General features: G+C 42.8%; 1 protein-coding gene across 3 annotated transcripts in view; it reads left to right on the top strand.

Annotated features, from left to right (window-relative positions):
• The first annotated feature begins 10,847 nt into the window (after nt 1-10,847).
• Nucleotides 10,848-20,632, top strand: part of ADGRE3 (adhesion G protein-coupled receptor E3) — a 56,620-nt gene continuing 46,835 nt past the window's right edge. For 2 of the 3 annotated variants that reach the window (XM_059160252.1, XM_059160251.1), the window contains exons 1-3: nt 10,848-11,004; nt 17,885-17,935; nt 19,280-19,399. In XM_059160252.1, the coding sequence (XP_059016235.1) occupies nt 10,980-11,004; nt 17,885-17,935; nt 19,280-19,399 (196 nt within the window). In that variant the 5' untranslated portion in view covers nt 10,848-10,979. The remainder of the gene's footprint in view (nt 11,005-17,884; nt 17,936-19,279; nt 19,400-20,632) is intronic. The other variant, XM_059160253.1, reaches the window with a different exon arrangement.

The raw sequence follows: 20,632 nt of genomic DNA, 5'->3' as shown, positions 1-20,632 counted from the left end.
GCAATGATGTGGATGGAACTGGAGGGTATTATGCTAAGTAAAATAAGTCAATCAGAAAAAGACAATTATCATATGTCTCACTGATATGAGGAATTTGAGAAACAAGAAGACAGTGTCATAGGGGAAGAGAGGGAAAAATGAAACAAGATGAAACCAGAGAGAGAGAGACAAACCATAAGAGACTTTTAATCTCAGGAACAAACTGAGGGTTGCTGGAGGGGAGGGGGGTGGGAGGGATGGGGTGGCTGGGTGATGGACATTGGGGAGGGTATGTGCTATGGTGAGTGCTGTGAATTGTGTAAGACACAATTGTGAATCACAGACCTGCACCCCTGAAACAAATAATACATTATATGTTAATTTTTTTTAAAGTTCTCTTTGTTCCCAGAATTAGTTTGGGTACTATGGAATCTCCATAATGCTCACATTGTCAAAATTGGGAATCCATTGAGGTTGTGAATTTATCTGCAGCTGTAATTCTGCTGTCTGCAAAATTAAATTTTGAGATTAATTTTAGAGTTATTTCAAACTTGAGGCTATAAGAAATAAGAGAATATTTTAGTAAAGTAATACAAAGGCCCTGACTACCCTTGACAGTGACTTGAGCAAATATTTTAGGACTTTGAGTTTGCCATGTTTTTAAGGTCCATGTTACATACAGAAGGAGCAAACTGACCCGGTAGTCCTCAAACTCGTCACATTCTTCTTGCTCTTCAATGTCAGTGGCCACTTCCCCACACTTTCAGTGGCCGCTCCTTCCAGCTGACCAGAGATTATTATTTAACTGTTTCACAGCGACCAACACCCCACCCCTTAACACTATTTGGATTTTCACTGCCTTTAGAGCCCTCAGCAGACCGCACTGACCAATCCCCAATTATCATTTCATTGAAGATCTGTGGTCTGCAACCACTCCTGGTAATACTTTCTATTTCAGTGAGGGTTCTTAGTTTCAAAAAAAGAAAAAAATAGAAATGCACTCCAAATACCTTCATGCTAACCATGAATTTATTAATGGATATGAATTGCTCAGAGACTCCAGGAGTTCACGTAAACAGGATTAGAGCCCAAAATGAAAGTTCAGACATAATGTAGAGAAAACCCTGTCAGCACTCCTGGGCACCGCAATACCCATTTGTACTGTTTGAGACTCTACCTGCTGTAGAAATCAAGAATACAGATGGGACACATGAAACTCATCAGGTGTGTTAAGCATAGATAGGTTACTAGCGACCAAGTAGCCTATAGGACACAGGTAAAATTCATAAGCTATGTTAAATTAAAGTGAGTAAGCAGATCGTGTGTGTGTTCGACATAGAACGGAAAGGTTGAGAGGTACCTGATAATCAGATTCACTGCATATATACAAAGCATACAAAGCCTTCATTGTCCATGCGGTCTTCATTCAGCCACCCATCAGGAACACCAATTTGGACCCACATGTCTTGTGCCCAAAAAACACCATGGCCACTCAGCAGGCTACTTGGCAAGCTATGATTATGGGGAAGGGAAAGGTACTGTCCCCTGCATCTCTCCAATAAAGTATATGTCATCCGTCCTTCTGTGTGGGGACTGCTGGCTCAAACCTCAGCTCTGTCCTCAAAATCACACTGGCAGCAGGGAAACCTGACATGAAGAGAAAGAGACATGACCTATGAACATTCTGTACCATAAGATTCAGCATGATCTCTCTGCTGGCACCCTAAATGTGCTAACTTCATCTCTCCTCTTGTTTCTCACTGTGTGTTTTTGTTTATGTTTTTAGAGAGTGTGTATGTGTGTGTGTGTGTGTGCACAAGAGCAAGCAGGGTGGGGGAAGAAGGAGAGAGAATCTTAAGCAGGCTCCATGCTGGTCATGATTCAGGGCTCTGGCTCACGATCCTGAGATCATGACCTGAGCTGAAATCAAGATTCAGACGCTAACCAAATGAGCCACCCAGGCCCACCTCACACCTTATTTTAAATTATTTGGTAAACCATGTAATTTAAGCATTTCAGTTTGGTCCTTGAGCCTTTGTAGTCTGTGACCTCCAGTATAGCTTGATGCCGCTGGAGGCTGTCATGGCATTAAGGCAATTTCCCACAGACACAGACACCACAGCCCGTAAACTGATGCGGCCGACCCTGGGTGCCAGATGCTAACTCTTGATTGTCTGGCAATGGTGTCCCTGGAAATCCTTGTGTGGCTGCTGCTACCCTCGCTGGAATTCCTGCTCTAGGCACTGCTGGATTGGGATCCAGGTGGGGTTGCATCTGTTTGGTGGAGCCTAGACCTTTGCTACAAGAGCATTAGGAAAGGTAAGATCTGACTTCTAGAGTAAGAAGCACAGACAGTGATAAGAGGAGCTAGGGACTCAAAGAGAGACAAATATTCTCTACAGCTGATCTGGTCTGCCATCCTTCTCTCTACATATATGCAGACAGGGAGAAATTATGGGAATCTTCCCACCAGTATTAAACCTGGTTGTTTCTGGAAGGTGAGCTTTTCTTATTTATTTTTGTCTTATTTAGACTTGACTATATTACAGTGGTCATCTCTCATCTGCAGAGGATAGATCCCAAACCCCCAATGGAAGTCTGAACCCACAGACAGTACTGAACCCTATATATACTATGTTTTTTCCTATACATACATACCTGTGATAAAGTTTTGTTTGTAAATCAGGCACAGTAAGAGGTGAACAACAACAACTAATAATAAAATAATACAATTATAACAGTATACCGTAATGAAAGTTGGGTGAATGTCGTCTCGCTCTCAAAATATCTTGTGGTACTGTGCTCACCCTTCTTCTGATGATGAAGTGAGATGACAAAATGCAATGCAGCGAGATGAAGTGAGGCAAAATGACATAGGCACTGAGATTTAGCATGAGGCTGCTATTGATCTCATCCAGACCTTGGGCAATGAAACCATGGAAAGGGAAACCACAGACAAGAGTGGACTACTGTACTAGGGAGGTTTGGTATAAGACCTAAAATTAAGGTCCAGTATTATGTGCTGCCTTGATATCTGGGGGAAACTGCGATGGCCTTCAATGACCTAACCATGGGTTTGCCTCCCCACTCTACTCCCTTGGAAAAGATCTGCTATGCAAACAACCCTCTTTATCATGGGGAACAGATGCAATCCCTGTTCATTCCTGAGTATCAGGCTTTGGTGCTCTGCCAGCCTGCAGAATGGTGCAAACCAACCAACCACACCTTCCTGTTGAGGGGGTGGGGGACCAGGAGGCATCGCTCTCTCTTGTTACTACAAAGCCTGCCTTCCACAGCTCTTGGCTATTCACTCTGTTCCCAAGGGCAACCCTATGGGGTCCCGTGTGGCATGTGGCATCCTTCTCCCCTGAACTATGAATATATGTGGTGAATATATCTGTGGATCTCATCTAGTCTCATCAGTCTGGTGTCTGATGTCATGTGTTCAACTGTTCCCGCAACTGTTGGGCAGGAATCCCTCCCTCAGCAGAGAGGTGAAGAAGAGGCCATCAAAGCAGGGGAGAATATAAATCATAAATCTTCTTAAAGCACCATTGGATTGGGAGGGAGACAAACCATAAGTGACTCTTAATCTCACAAAACAAACTGAGGGTTGCTGGGGGGAGGGGGGTTGGGAGAAGGGGGTGGGATTATGGACATTGGGGAGGGTATGTGCTTTGGTGAGTGCTGTGAAGTGTGTAAACCTGGTGATTCACAGACCTGTACCCCTGGGGATAAAAATATATGTTTATAAAAAATAAAAAATTAAAAAATATTTTTTAAAAAAAAGCACCATTGGGACAGACTAATTAGCATTTAAAATGTGCTTACCCTTTGACCCAGTTCCAGTGAGTTGTCCATAGAAATATTTACACATAAACATAAGACCGTGCATGGCAACATGTTTTGTTATAAAGTAAAAATAGAAGCAGTCTACATGTGCATCAGTAAGGGCTAAAAAAGTAACTGGTGAAGTCATTAAAGTTGAAGTGGTAAAACAATACTGAATAATGCAGAAATAATTTCACTATATATTGTACAGCAGCTACTCAGTGTTATGAATTAATAATGCAGCAACATCCTTATTTTTCTTCCATGGCATTTATCTATTCACAAACTTGTCTTGCACCAACTCTCTGATTATATTCCCTTGAACTATTTCCATAAAAATGTATTTCTTAAGAAATAAAGGGAAGAAAATCACATTTTGTTAATGCCATGGATGTATTTTTTTCCCTGAAGAGTAGATGGGTTGGCAGGATTTTAAATGTGAGAAAATTAAGATTGAGTAAAATTAATCAATCTGACATGAAATCACCAAACACAGAGAAGGTATATCTCAAATATTTGTTGGATGGATGGATGGATGGATGGATGGATGTGAAGACCAAGTTCCTAACCCCCATTTCCATGTGCCTATTACTAAATTTAGCTTATTAATTCAATAAGTATCTTTGGGCCTGAATTCCCAAATGCAATAAGACTATAAAAGTGTATTTCTGAAACTAATTTTAAAAAAGACTATGATAGTATATGTAAGGTAACATAAAAGGGCCTGGTTAATAAATATCACTGTAGGAGGGGAGGGAGGTTGGGTGAGACAGGTGGTGGGTATTGCACCTATCGCATGGAGCACTGGAGGTGGTGAGTAAACAATGAATTTTGGAACACTGAAAATTTTTTAATTTACTTCAATTTTAAAAATAAAAATATCACTTTAGTATTTGACCCAGCTCCATATACCCTAAATGTTTAAATCTTCATTTTCAATCATGTTTTATAAACCAAGAATTTGCAGTTACTTTGAATTTCTTTTTCCTTAGTTCTCCCAGAAGGTGGCAGTATGGTGTAAAGACTAAGTTCTGCATCTGGGTCCAGATGGGATTTAACCATCTTCATCATCATCGTCATTGTCAATAAAATTATATTGCTAAGGGATCTTGTTTGTGCTTTGGCATAATATTATTTTTATATCTTGTTTCAGAACAAAATCAAAAAGAATTGGGGGGCTTGAATTATTTTTTCTGACTTTATGTTGGTGACATATCCAAATAAGGGAGTTAGGTCAGGCCCCCTAGGCTTATCACTTACTGGGGACCGCTCTCAGGAGAGAAAGAATAAGGAGAGCAAGATAAGGCAGATGAAGGAGTTGAACAAAGGGTTGAGCTGCAGTCAAATATGAACCTGACCCCAAGGAGAGCCCTACAGCAGGAGTGACACCCCACAGATGCTCCTACTTAAAGGCAACCCAAGGGATGAGGGTTATAACTTCAGTTCAGCAGCTTCAGCTCAATTAAAGGCAATTTTCTGGAGGAAGGAGCAGATATGAGTGATCACAGCCAACTCAAAAAAGCTAGGGTCTGGGGACATAAAGAAAAATCCATTTGTTCTTTAGAGGAAATAAATACATTCACAGAATTAATAATATTTGTTTTAAAAAAACACACACACACACACACACTTACTGGGTGCCTGGGTGGCTCAGCCTAATGAGTGGCCACCTCTTGCCTTTGGCTCAGATCATGATCTAGGGGTCCTGGGATGGAGCCCCATGTCAGCCTCGAGTCTGCTTATCTCCCTTTCCCTCCCCCCCACACACTCACTCGCCCTCTCTCGCTCAAATAAATAAATAAAACTTTTCAATCAATAACACTTTCATGGAAATGATTTTATGGAAGAGGCCAGGAAACAAGATCTGGGTGAGGCACAAATGGCATCCTCCGTAGGGATCTACACCAATGTTTGCATGAATTAAGCCCGACTAACTGCCATCCTAATCTTTGAGACTTCGGAGAACTAAGAATCAGAAAATTAAGGATAATGTATACACTTGTTCAATCCCTATGTTGTACAGCCCTGAAACTAATGTAACACTGAGTGTGAACTACACTCAAAAGAAAAAAAAAAAACTTTTTAAAGAATAATGTAGAAGCTGCTCACTCCCAGGTTTATCATGCAATGATGCAGTGTGGCGTATGGGAACTCACTGTAATTTTGAGCTCTTTAAAATAAAGAGAAAGTCACGTTCATAGTGATGTTTGAGGCAGTAGGTATACATAACCCTGAGAAAGGTAGTAGTGGGCACAGCTTGTGTGGTGCTCTGCCCGGTTCCCATCCATCACACTGCCTGTCAGGCTCTGTCCCCACCCCACCCCAAGGGGCAGCCCACAGCCAGTGATTGACTCGGAGGATTAAAAAGCCTTCTCTGCAGAAAATTGGACAGCTATATGTAGAAGAATGAAACTCAACCATTCTCTTACCATACACGAAGATAAACTCAAAATGGATAAAAGACCTCAACATAAGACAGGAATCCATCAGAATCCTAGAGGAGAACATAGGCCTATGTGGCTATATCAGCCACCGTAACTTCTTTCAAGATGAGTCTCCAAAGGCAAAGGAAGCAAAAGTGAAAATGAATTTTTGGGACTTCATCGAGATCAAAAGCTTCTGCACAGCAAAAGAAACAGTCAACAAAACAAAGAGGCAACCCATGGAATGGGAGAAGATATTTGCAAATGACAGTATAGACAAAAGGCATATCCAGGATCTATAAAGAACTCAAACTCAACACACAAAAAACAGATAATCATGTCAAAAAAAAAATGGGAAGAAGACATGAACAGACACTTCTCCAATGAAGACATACAAATGGCTATCAGACACATGAAAAAATGTTCATCATCACAAGCCATCAGGGACATTCAAATTAAAACCACATCTTACACCAGTTAGAATGGCCAAAATGAACAAGACAGGAAACAACATGTGTTGGAGGGGATGTGGAAAAAGGGGAATCCTCTTACACTGTTGGTGGGAATGCAAGTTGGTGCAATCATTTTGGAGAGCAGTGTGAAGATTCCTTAAGAAATTAAAAATAGAGCTTCCCTATGACCCTGCAATTTCACTACTGGGTATTTACCCCAAAGATACAGATGGAGTGAAAAGAAGGGCCACCTGTAACCCAATGTTCATAGCAGCAATGGCCACGGTCACCAAACTGTGGAAAAAAACAAGATGCCCTTCAACGGACAAATGGATAAGGAAGATGTGGTCCATATACACTATGGAGTATTATGCCTCCATCAGAAAGGATGAACACCCAACTTCTGTATCAACATGGACGGGACTGGAAGAGATTATGCTGAGTGAAATAAGTCAAGCAGAGAGAGTCAATTATCACATGGTTTCACTTATTTGTGGAGCATAAGGAATAACATGGAGGAGATGGGGAGATGGAGAGGAGAAGGGAGTTGGGGAAAATTGGAAGGGGAGGTGAACCATGAGAGACTATGGACTCTGAAAAACAATCTAAGCATTTTGAAGGGGCAGGGGGTGGAAAGTTGGGCCAGCCTGGTGGTGGGTATTATGGAGGTCATGTATTGCATGGAGCACTGGGTGTGGTGCATAAACAATGAATTCTAGGACACTGAAAAGTAATTTAAAAAATCAAAAATTTAAAGAAAAAAAATCCTTCCCTGCAGATGGACCAACTCCACAATGCACAGTCCAGAGCTTTCCTAAGGAATTAAGCTGAGATTATACTCTTGCTGAGACCGCCTCTTTATCTAGCTCCTTCCCCTGCCTACCCTGTTTCCTTAGTACCCTTCTTCCGAGAGCATACTCCTCCAGAATCTCAGGTGCATCCCAGCCTCTACTTTCCCCCCAACAAATTATGTGCACCCCAGTTCCTACCTCAGGATCTCCTTAAAGGCACCTGGCCTAAGACAGTCACAGTATGAAGAATTTTCTATCAATTAGTATAAGCTAACTTTAGCACGATTGTGAAGGTTTTCTGGGAGGAAATGCTTCTGGGTCTTGAGTAACAGGGAGGGGGACTTGCATTAGAGAAAGAAAGGGAGCTCCAGGTAGAGGGAACATTGTGTGCAAAAAAAAAAGACATGAGAATGGGGATTTTTGTCTGTTTTGCCCACTGTTTTATCCCTTGTGCCTGGAATAGATCAGTGCTCTCTGGGGTTAGGGTGAAGAGTTACCTTGAGCCTGGATTCTGAGGTATGTAGATGCCTGGAGATTCCCACTGTTGAGAGTCAAGTTGCTGGCCTGCCACCCCCTCTAAAGTGCTAGTTCAGGAGAGTCAGGAACTTGAAGTCACTGAGGGCAGCCAGTCCTGAGAGTGGCTGATAACTCCTCTCCAGCCAGGTCTTTATGTCCACCCATTCATTAAATCAGTATTTATTGAGCATGTACTATGTACCAGATGCTGTATGAGACACAGGGACTACAACAATGAATAAACCATGCAAAATTCCTTACTCTGTGGAGCAGCCATTCCACCAGGGCAGAGAAACAGCAAACAAAATAAATGAAATAAATAAGCAAATTGTTTTGTATATTAGAAGGTGGTGGGTACAATGAACAGAAATAACTAAGCAAAGTGAATGGAAGGTGTGTGAGAGAGAGAGAGATTGAAGGAGGCAGAGAGGATGAGGGAGAGGGAGAGAGGGAAATTTTGGACAGGGAGGTCAGAGGAGACCTCAGCAACAAGGGGACACTTAAGCAATGACTTGAAGTCAGCCAGGGAGCCATGTGGTTACATGCGGGAATCGGGAGGAAAGCATTTAGGGCACAACAAGTACAAAAGCCGAGGCAGGAGTATGTCTGGCTTGCTCGAGGAAAGGCAAAGAATGGGTGTGGCTAAATCAGAGAAAGCAGAGGGCAGGGTTGGGGAGACTGGGAGGAGATGAGAGCAAAGAGGTGACCCGGGCAGATCACATAGAGACTTATGGGCTATGGTGAGAACTTTGGCTTTTATTTTAAGTGAAATGGGAGTCAGGATAAATAAATAAATAAATAAATAAATAAATAAATAAATAAATAACAAGTGACATGGGAGTTATGAAGGCTTTCAGCAGAGGAGGAACAATCTGACTTCGATTTAACAGGATCACATTTGCGTTGACCTCAGTAAAGCTTTATTAAACCTCACAGCCTGGCTGAGATGTGCCTGGAAGAAGCAGAGAGAGCTACTAAGCACATTTAGCCTGCAAACTATCCATGGGGCTGTGAGGCAAAGATGTGATGGCTTGAATTCACATTTCAGAAAGCTCTCCCAGCTTCAGGGTGAAGAATGGGGTAGAAGGACAACCAGTTAGGGGGCTATCAAAGTTATCCCAGATCAGAGATGCCTGAGGGACAGAGAAGTTGAGTGACCTTCCCAAAGTCACACAGTAGTAAGTGGCAGAGCTTGAACCTGGTGATCTGGCTCTAGAATCAACACTCTGTAATAGCATAGGTCTGGCCATTAGGTGGCACCACTTGTCTTTCTTGATCAACTCTCACCTCCAACTATCATCACAATCCCAGAGGACCGCTAGGGGGAAAGAACAGGAAGCCCCACCACACAGCTGCTTGGCCATGGGGGACCGTGAGATGCTGAGAGCACAACAAACTTATTAAGCAGGACTTGTGGGCTTTACAACCCCAAAAGCCGGCAAATTCCTCCAAATGCCCCAACCACCTGGGGAAATCTAGGTGTTTTTTTTTTTTTTTCCTTGCTCATACACTTGCCTCCAAGTGTCTCTGGAGTTGACTCTACTTGCTATCTCCCCTTCTTCACCTCCCGTTCTCCCTCAGTCACCTCCATTCTGAACTGCTTTCATCATCATCTTCTCTACCACCTTGACCACTATTGTCACGGTCATCATCACCTCTACCACCTCATCACTGCCATCACCTCCACCATTTTTACTACCCTCATTGCCACCACTACCATCGCCGCCTTCATCATCACCACCAGAGCAACCAGCACAACTATCCCCACCACCACCATCACCTGCACCATCACCTCTACCAGCTTCACCGCCAACATCATCACCATCACCACCATCACTATCACCATCTCCACCACTTCCATCATTGTTATCTTTATCATCATCATCACCACCACCATCCAAACCACTGGAACTTCTCTTGATAAGAAGACAACCTCCCTACTGCTCTGTCCCATCATTATTTTTATGTCTTAATTCAGTCTGGTCTCTTTCCTTTCCCTCCATGACACCAGAGTCTGCTCATTTTCCCCCATCTCTCTAGCCACTCTTGGCCTGTTCCCTCTACTTTCTGTTCCTCCATGCCCTGATTTCTAAATTACTTACCTAGGGCTCTCTTCTCACTCTACAATCTCTCCCTACATGATATCATCTAGTACTATAGCTACAATTACCAACTAGTGATCAGGAGGAAAGCCCTCTCTTTTGTGAACTAGACATATATGTAATGAATGTTGAAATCACAATACCTCAAAATCAACTTACCCAAAACTTAATGCCATCTCTTCCCCAAAAACGTGCTTTTCCACCAAGTTCCCTTTCTCTGTAGTTCTAGATAGAAAACAGATCCTGTCAATAATATTTGCCTTAATAAATATTTGTTGAAAGAGGGAAGGATTTAGATTTTTCTCCCAAATCCTGCAGTTGGTTTGGACTGACCCAAATAACCAAATAATTCATTACCCTCTACTGGGTCTACTTTGAGACTCTAGCCAGATCTGTTGGGGGTCATCTGCTAATGGGGTAAAAATAGCAACATTTGTGAAAAATGACTCCTCGGTATCTTTAGATACCAACAGAGATACCCTAAATTTTTACTTACCCAGCTCAAAACCACAAGGTTATTTAAGCTTTATTTTGACCCCAAAGTCATAACCACTCTGCAGACAATGCTCTGTAACTAAAAGGCCTTCCTTTTAGGACTGATTCTGTCACCCCAAAGGCAATCAACAGCAGCCATGAAAACCTACCATCAAGAAAGCATATGAAAACAAGTGCAGAAAACAGAAAATAAATAAAAAAACAAAAAAGCAGAACCATCAGTCTGATGGTGAAAGACAAGAACAAGTTCCCTTTTCTTATAGAAATGTCCTTAGTCAGCTAACCTATGTGCATCAATTCTCATAAGATTTCCTTGAGATGGAAAAGTGGTGAGTGTAAAGCAGTAAGGAACTTCAAGAGCTGGCCAGCAAAGTTTACCTGTGTGCAAGAATGCGAGGGCCATCACTCCTTCCAGGTATGTGTAACCTTGGGAATGACTGTACCCTAACCTACCTCCTATCAGTAGCTGTTAGTTCAATGATTAGCTGTCTTTTCCTTCTCTTTCTCCTGCTCAGCTTTAAACATTCTCTCTTTCCCCTGGGGCTGAGGTTTCCTTCCTCACCACCCTGTTCAAACTGTGCTGTCAAATATGCCTAAAATTTTCCTGATGGTCCAATCCAAGGAGTTGATCATCTTCATCTTCACAGGTTTTGTTTTCTAAGTAACATCCTTTTCTCCTTGATAATTCTGTGACCTAGCACTAGCACTGCACTATTTCTCTGCCTCTCTTGCCATTTCTTTTTTCCTCTGTCCTGTACCAAGAATATTAATATTATCCCCCTCTTAGGGATGAGAAAACTGGGGCACAGAGAGATTGTAGTGCCTGCTCAAGGGCATACAGCTTGTAAATGGCAGAGTCAGGATACAAACCCAAACCGCCTGGCTCCAGATCTTTGCCATTATGCTCCTTCCACAGGATTCTGCTTAGGTCTCTTTTTCTGCTCCCTCTCCTAGAGAAAACTCTTGATCCTGTGGCTTTAATCGCCACCTCTGTGCAGATGGTTCTCCAACTCTGAAGTCCCATCCATCCTTCTGGCTCCAGATCAAATAACAATATCAATAACCACAATATCAGCCTTACGTTTATTGAGGACATACTTCAGCCTAAAGTTGTTTTACCTTCATTATTGCACAACAGCTTCACATGAAAGATGCAAAATAGCATCACAGAGAGGTTGTAGGACTTGTTTAAAGTCTCACAGCTGTTAAGTTGCAGAGGCAGGTGATAGATCATAAAATCTATCAAAATAATATAAGCTTATTAAAGGCAAATGCCCTGTGCTCTCACCTTTGCAGGCTCTTCCATATCTTATATATAAGTCTGATATATATATATATATATATATATATATATATATAATCAAAATGAAGTGAGATAGTGTACAATTTTTTTATATATCTCAATATACATACCTCAATAAAACTTAAACAAAAGGTTAAAAAAGAGACACTCAAGCAAGATATCTCCTGCTTTTTGGCAACTGGAGGTAGAGTCCAGGACAATTCTGGGCTCAATTATTTGTGAATTCAGTTACCTGTGAACTCTCTGCCCATATCACTGGATGCAACAGACAGTGTAACAGAATGAGCATCTGGTGGAGAATAAGAATAGGATTCTAGTGCAAATAAAATGGTAATGGAGACAGCTAGCATTTATGAATTGATTTCTGCCAGACATTGTGCTTCACGCATGCCCTTGTTTATGTCATCACACCCAACCCCAGGTGGTAGACAATGCTGTCACTATATTTCATATAAGGAAACAATTTAAACAATTTGAAAAAATAGCATCCAAGCCACTTGACCTCTACACACGTGTTACCTCATGAACAAAAAGAGTCAGTGTGATTTCTAAAGTTTCTTAGCAGTGTGGGATTCAGGCATGCTCATGACTCTGGGAAAACCCTAATTTAAGATGCATGCACATATTACTGAGCACAGGGTTGCTGGCTAGACTGAAAGGAGACTCTGAAGACTAGCCTTGAGGAAACCTGGTGGTGCCTAGACTACCTGAGCTTTAGGAACTAGGAAACGCTTTTCAACCTATATGTGTTACTAACTGGCTTTGTGAACTATAGTCATCACTTGAGCAGATGTAGTGTTAGTGCAGCTTCTACAAATTATTTTATTTATTTTATTTTATTTTATCTTATCTTATCTTATCTTATCTTATTTTCTCAATGTTCCAGGAGTTATTGTTTATGCACCACACCCACTGCTCCATGCAATACATGCCTTCCTTAATACCCACCACCAGGCTCACCCAACCCCCCCACCTTCCTACCCTCCAAAACCCTCAGTTTGTTTCTCAGTGCCCACAGTCTCTCATGGTTTATCTCCCCCTCAGATTTCCCCCCAACTCACTTTTCCTTTCCTTCTCCTAATGTCCTCCATGTTATTCCTTATGCTCCACAAGTAAGTGAAACCATATGATAATTGACTCTCTCTGCTTGACTTATTTCACTCAGCATAATCTCCTCCAGTCCCATCCATGTTGATACAAAAGTTGAATATTCATCCTTTCTGATGAGGCATAATATTCCATTGTATATATGGACCATATCTTCTTTATCCATTAGAATTAATTATTATACAAAAGTAGGGAGTAGGGAAATTTAAAATGTATTTATTTATTTATTTATTTATTTGACAGAGAGAGGGATCACAAGTAGGCAAAAGAGCAGGGAGAGAGAGGGAGGGAAACAGGCTCTCCACTGAGCAGAGAGCCCGATGCGGGACTCAATTCCAGGACCCTAGGATCATGACCTGAGCCGAAGGCAGAGGTTTAACCCACTGAGCCACCCAGGTGCCCCTGGAGCAGGGAAATTTAAATTCATTCGAAAATATGCCAGGGCCCTGCCACTAAGCAGTTCACAGCTCAGCTGAAAATATATTCATTGGGCAAACAAAAATATTCAAAATGCTTCGTGAACACCATTACATAAGTAACTGATCAGAACTGGCACCTTCTTTGATGAAGGACAGAAGCACGGAAGGATGAGTAACAGCCGCCCAAAGACGTCAACATCTTCATCCCCTGGAACCCGTGAATGTGTTACCATAAATGCACAGGGGAGGGAAAATTTCCCCACTGCCCTCTTAGGGTCTCTGGCTGAAAGTCAGAATTAAGCTGACATAAGACAAATTATACAAGTTTTATTGAATTGAAACATGTACACGAAAGCCTTCCCAAGAGAATGAAGACCCAGGGAAATGACCAGAGCACAGAGTTTCTGTGCCTTTTTGACAAAGATATGAATTTGTGAAATGACAAGGCAAAGGGGTTAGGAATAGTGAATTGTGAGAAAGTGACTAGGAGTTCTGTCAGAGGGAAAACTGGAGGAAGACAAGGACTGTTTCTGTTTGTTTTTTTTTTTTAATTATTATTATTTTTTTATTTGACAGACGGAGATCACAAGCAGACAGAGAGGCAGGCAGAGGGAGAGGGAAGCAGGCTCCCGGCTGAGCAGAGAGCCTGATGTGGGGCTCGATCCCAGGACCCTGGGATCATGACCTGAGCCGGAGGCAGAGGCTTTAACCCACTGAGCCACCCAGGTGCCCCGACAAGGGCTGTTTCAATGAGTGTGTTTGTACACATCCATTTCTGTGTTCATTCCCGGTCTCTGGTGATAAGGACATTCTTTTCTTCCAGGCACAGGGAGGGCAGCCTTGTCAGGGGAGATTTTATGGCCTGATTTCAAGTAGGAAAAACGAGGTCAGAAAGCCCTTCCTACATGTGCTGTTTCTCAGGTGGCTTCCACTCCAAATAACCAAGATGCCAAAGCGGCATATTTGGGGGTGGCATGTCCTGAGAACTTCACATGGTCAAAGGGACTTTAGAGATATGGATTAAGCTAATAATCTTGAGCTGGGGAGATTATCCTGGATTATACAGGCAGGCCCATTATAATCATGAGGGTCCTGATAAGAGGGAAGCAGGACACGAGAAAGGAAGGCGCTGTGCTGCTGGCTCTGAGGATGGGAGAGGAGACCGTGAGCACGGAATGTGGGTCACCTCTGACAGCTGGCCGTGGAAGGAAATGGATTCTCCCCTAGAGTTTCCAAAAGGAGGCAATCCAGCTGACAGCTTAATGTCAGCCCAGTGAGACTAACTTGGGATGTCTGGCTTACAGAACTACATGGAAATACATTTCTGCTGTTTTTAAGCCACAAAATTCGGGGTGATTTGTCAGCAATCAGAAACTCTTACAGGGAACCAAAAAAAGTTAGTACTGCCCTCCCTCCCACACTTAAGGGTCACTGCTAAGCCCATAGGGCTTTGTCTTCCAAATCTGGCCATTGGTCTAGATGGCCCCCAAATAACCAAGTAACCTATCACACCTCCTACTGGGCTATAACATCTAGGGAACTACATATACTGGAAGAAAAGGCACCCTTGCCCTAAACCACTGCCCTGGAAACATGCCAATCTCAACACCAGCCCTTGGGCATGCAGCTTGTACGGAATTTCTACAAGAGAGGTCATGGGGTATGGTAGGTTATCAGTAGGGATCCACACCTGAGTTTAATCTCAGCTCTGCCACTAACTAGCTCTGGGAAATGGAACAAACACCTTAGCCCTTCTGTGCCTCTGTTTCCTAATGTTCACAACCAGGATCATGCTAATAGCACTCACCTCCTAAAGTCGTTGCAAAGCTGAATTAAATTCTTGTGCCTGGTGCTTAGAATAATGCCTGGCATGTAGTAAGGGCTCTTTTCCCTTTAGATGTTGTTGAGGCTGGCCTTCGTATTTTGCCCAACCCCCCACCAAGGAAATCCTCTCTCCAAGACATAGTATCTCTCTCCAAGGAAAGTTTCATTGATGTGTTTGTAGGCAGGGTGGAGGGGTGGTTGCATCGTAGGGCATGCTGCATTTTACTCCAAAAATTCCCATCTCCTCCAAGTCTTGCTTCAGAGACACCAGCTGCCACATCTCCTGAGCTTCCCCAGGGAAGACACACATGCCTCATCTTCTCTAGACTCTCAGCCTCAGACTGTTCTCAATCACCTGATTCCAATCCTTCATGCACAGGAATTGAAATGACCCCAGTCCCACCTACCTAGTCCACCCTGACCTACACCTATCACCCCACTTGATAAACAGAGACCCTTCTATTACCAGGAAACACTTTTCTTTTTTTTTAATTTTAGCCTTATTGAGATATAATCAAGACATTTAAAAATTGCACATATTTAATGTATACATCTTATGAGTTTATATGTATGCATACACCATACACCCATAATACCATCATCACCACAATGAAGTCATCAAACATATCCATCACCTCCAAAAATTTCCCTCTGTGTGTGTGTGTTTAGTGAGAACACATAACATGAGATCTATTCTTTTAACATATCTTGAAGTGCACAACACAGCATTGTTACTAACTATAGGTACTACGTTTTATGGCAGAACTCTAGAACTTATTCACCTTGTGCAACAAAACATTATACCCTAGCCCCTGTCAACCATCAATCTATTCTCTTCCGTGAGTTTGACTACTTTAGATATTTCATGTAAGTGGAATTGTGCAGTATCTGTCCTTCTGTGTTCGACTTATCTCACTCAGAGTAATGTCTTCTAGTTTCATAGATATTGCCACAAATAATAGGATTTCCTTCTCTCTTAAGGCCTAATAATATTCCATTGTGTATATATACACCACATTTTATCCATTTATCTGCACAATCCACTTTCTCAAGGGTTAACCAAAGTTGCAAATAAGGTGACTGATCACCAGAGTAAATGTCAACCAGTATAAACCACTAATTGAGAAGAGCCACTAATTGGTTGTTCATATTGACATATTCCCACACCATTTGTAAATAATCATTGCCCAGAACTAGCTCCCACCACACTCCTGCCAGCCCAGACCCTGCCCTGAGATTCCACCCACCTCCCCACAATTCAGCAGCTAAAATAATATCTGCTGCAACAGAGAACCATCTCCAGTGTCCTCTGATTGGCCAATTCCTGCACCATACCAGCTGTTAATATTGTCCTTACAAATGGCAAATAATTCTAGACATTAGTATGTAATAAGGAAATGAAAAGAAGGTGAGGCAAGAACTAGCAATCAGAGTGTTATCGGATTTCTCAGGAAAGGGGAAGAGAAGTTACCCATCCATCCAGTAGCTTCAGGTCTTTGCAGAAACAAGAACATGGCTGCTGACCCCACCAGCAGGTAGGAAGGTTTGGGGAAGAGAAAAGAACACTTTATCAACCACGGTAAAGGCAGTCTGAATTTCCCAAGAAGACAAAAAAATAAAATAAAATACTCCCCTTTCAAGAAATGTTTCTAGAATCTCACCAGTCCTCCCTCTAGAAGAGGACCAATCCCCCTCCATTTGAATCTTATAACCAAGAAAATGTGGTGGAAATAGAGTTGCATGACTTCCAGGGCTGGATCTTTTTTTTTTTTTTTTTTAAGATTTTATTTATTTATTTGACAGAGAGAGATCACAAGTAGGCAGAGAGGCAGGCAGAGAGAGAAAGGAGGAGGAAGCAGGCTCCCTGCCAAGCAGAGAGCCAGATGCGGGACTCGATCCCAGGACACTGAGATCATGACCTGAGCCGAAGGCAGAGGCTTAACTCACTGAGCCACCCAGGTGCCCCAGGGCTGGATCTTAATGGGAGATGTAGTCTTGTTGCCTGGGGCACCCCTACTTAGAGCTCTGAATTACCATGGGGTCTGCATGCCTGAGGTCATCATGTTGGGAGGAAAGCCAAAATTCCCCAAGTCTGAGGCTACGTGAAGTGATGGCAGCTCCCATCCAGTTCCCAGCTGCTCCAGCCCCAGACACAGCCCGACTGCGACTGTATAAGAAAACCAGAATCACCCACCTGAGCTTTTCCCAGATTCCCAAAACACAGAAACCATGAGAGGTAAGAAAATGGTCATCGCTGGCTTTTTTTTTTATAAAGATTTTATTTATTTATTTGACAGACGGAGATCACAAGCAGACAGAGAGGCAGGCAGAGAGGAGGAAGCAGACTCCCCGCTGAACAGACAGCCCGATGTGGGGCTCGATCCCAGGACCCTGGGATCATTACCCCAGCCGAAGGCAGAGGCTTTAACCCACTGAGCCACCCAAGTGCCCCAGTCATTGCTGTTTTAAGCCATTACATTTTGTAAGCCGTTACATTTCAGGTGGGACTAGGGTAACTTCAATTCCTGTGCATGAAGGACTGGGATCAACAGCCATGGATAACTGACACACAGCCCTTGAAGAATGTCCTGGAATCTTTCCTCATTCAGTTCATGTGTCTCCCTTCTGCTTCCCTGTTCCAGGACTCTGTTTTCTGCTGAGTTTATCAGAAGTTATGGCTCAAAAGTCCATAGGTAAGTGCTCAATGCCTGACTTCTCCACAGCCAGAGACCAGGAAATGTATAGACCAAGGGCACACCTCTAACCACTCATATCCTGCACGGAGCTAGAGCAAAGGGTCTTGTTCTGGCAGTAGAACTCAGGGATGTTTGCTCCTGTGATTCTTTTTAATTCATCATTACATCAAATTTTAATATGTCTTTTTTTAAGTTTCATTTATTTATCTCTACATCCAACGTGGGGCTCAAACTCACGACCCCAAGATTAAGAGTCGCATACTCTTCCCACTGTGCCAGCCAGGCGCCCCTTAATATATCTTTTTATTTTACAGTCCTTTGTCTATTCATTTGCTTTCAGTAACCACCATGTGCCCAATGTAGGAATAAAACAGCAGCTGAAACGCACAAAGTCTCACGAAGTGAGCATTCCAGTGGCAAGACACACAGCATGATGGTAACCATTCCATTCTGATCATAAGCAAGCCCCCTCCCAAAAAAGATGAACAAGATGACATCAGGCTAACTTTAAACCCTTGGAGATCTCACTAGATTCTAATTCAGCAGGTCTAGCATGGGGCCTGAGATTTTGCCTTTCTAGCCAACCTCCGGGGGATGCCTTCTGAGCAGCCAGACCGTCTGCTGTGGCCCCCATCATGTTCCCTCTCCCCATGAACACTGCACAGTTCTCAGATTTCTCCACTGGACCCAAAGTTCGAGATACTTCCTCAGCTCAGTTCATTCCCAAGAGGTCTCAAATTGAGATCTTTCCTGTCTCCCTGTCCAAATGAAGTTATACATAGGGTTACAAAGATCATGTGTACCCATATCAGGATATACCTCCTGTGGACCCCTACAAATTTAAATCTTTATAATCCTAGCTGATACTTTCTATGTGCCAGGCACTGCCCAACACACTTCATATGTATTAATTCAGTTACTCTTCACAATAACCCAGTTTACAGATGAGGGTATTGAGGCACAGAGGGGTTAAGACATTTGTGCAAAGATACACAGCTGGTAAGTGGCAGAGTCAGAATCGAACCCAGGGCCTTAACCAATTCATTCCCCCTTTTATAAATTCTGCAGTGATCCTGAGAATAGCACAATTTCATAACCTTGAAATTTTTGTGTTAAAATTAATTTAACGCCAACCTCTGTCCTTTATCATGCAAAAGAATCTCACTTTTTTCTGTAACTTGGGTTTGGTGTCTCTCATTTTTTAATGTACTGAGATTTCAAGAGAGACAAAGGGTGTAGGCTTCCTTATCCTCATGAGATCCTGGCTGGAGGCCAAGTCAAATGATAACAGGACATCTCTTAACCCCAGCAGATGTTTGACCTGCCCCTTTCTCCCTGCAGCTTCTTGTAACTGCCCCCAGCATGCTGACTGTGTCAACAGCACTCATTGTACTTGCAAACATGGATACACCTCTATGCACGGGGAGGAATTCTTCACATTTCCCTTGGCTACATGCAAAGGTAAGGGACAGTTTTCAAACTATCCAGAGGCTGGAGTAGAAGGAAGACAGCATAAGGACCATGGGGAGGCAAATACCAATAATGTGCACTGCTAAAAAAAACAAAAACTTAACAACTCCACCCTCATCAAGAAAGAAATGTTTTCATGAAATCAGTATTTCTTCTTTATTTTTTTTTTTAAGATTTTAAGAGAAAGAGCCCAAGTGGGGGGGGGGGGGGAGGGGCAGAGGGATAGGGAGAGAGAGAGAATCCCAAGCAGGCTCCATGCCCAGCAGAGCTCAACATGGGGCTCAATCTCATGACCGTGAGATCATGACCTGAGCTGAAACCAAGAGTTAGATGCTTAACTAACTGAGCCACCCAGGCACACCATCATTTCCCTTTATTTACCTGGAAGTCCTAATACACTATTCCACCCCATTTATGACTACCGAGTTCTCTTAACTTCATATTCAAACATGTGTTTCTCTACTATTTTTTTTAACTCATCAATTATTTCCCCTTTCAAGGTGCATTGTTTGCCCCATCATTTCAGGAGAAGGGAGTGAGAGTACCCTCCCCATGATGAGTACTGAGTGACATACAGAATTGTTGAATCACCATATTGCCTACCTAGAACTAAAATAATACTGTATGTTAATTATACTGGCACTTTTTTAAAAAGATCCTTCTCACCCTCACTTCCGCTCCCCCAGTGAAGAGATAAGATCTTTAAAATACCGTAATTTCAACCCCTCCCTATCTCCCCTGCCACCCCCCACACACACTCCTTAACTTTATCTCCAGGTTCACTGCTCACCCCTGCTTCCTCTTCCCTTCCTTTCCCCCTACATTGAGGTTTCTGTACTTCCTTGTTTCACACTTGTTAATCTGTTGGGTTTTTTTGAGAACTTTCTCATGTGCTTTCTTCAAACTGGCCCACATAGCTAATGTCTCTCTCCACGAATGCACCATCTTGTATTTCTTTGGCTCTAACGAGTAGGTTCTATCCTGCCTCGGAGGGAGCTTTTTCATTCCATCCTCTTAACCAAGTGATTCATCAGTGAATAATACCCCAGTGATCACAGAACTAACTGTCTTCAAGCATACAGGGTCGCAAACAAAAATCCCAAAGCCAATCTGAGTCTCATCCCTTTGCAGTGACTTCTGTCTCAGACAGGTTTCTTGCAGACGCCCCAGAAAGAACATCCCTACTCTTCATTGGCTGGGGGTGAGACATGAAAGCTGGAAGGG

This window comes from Mustela lutreola, chromosome 2 (assembly GCF_030435805.1).
Source record: "Mustela lutreola isolate mMusLut2 chromosome 2, mMusLut2.pri, whole genome shotgun sequence".
Taxonomy (NCBI): domain Eukaryota; kingdom Metazoa; phylum Chordata; class Mammalia; order Carnivora; family Mustelidae; genus Mustela; species Mustela lutreola.
Note: the sequence above shows the minus strand (reverse complement) of the source record. Positions and strands in the feature narration are given on the sequence as shown.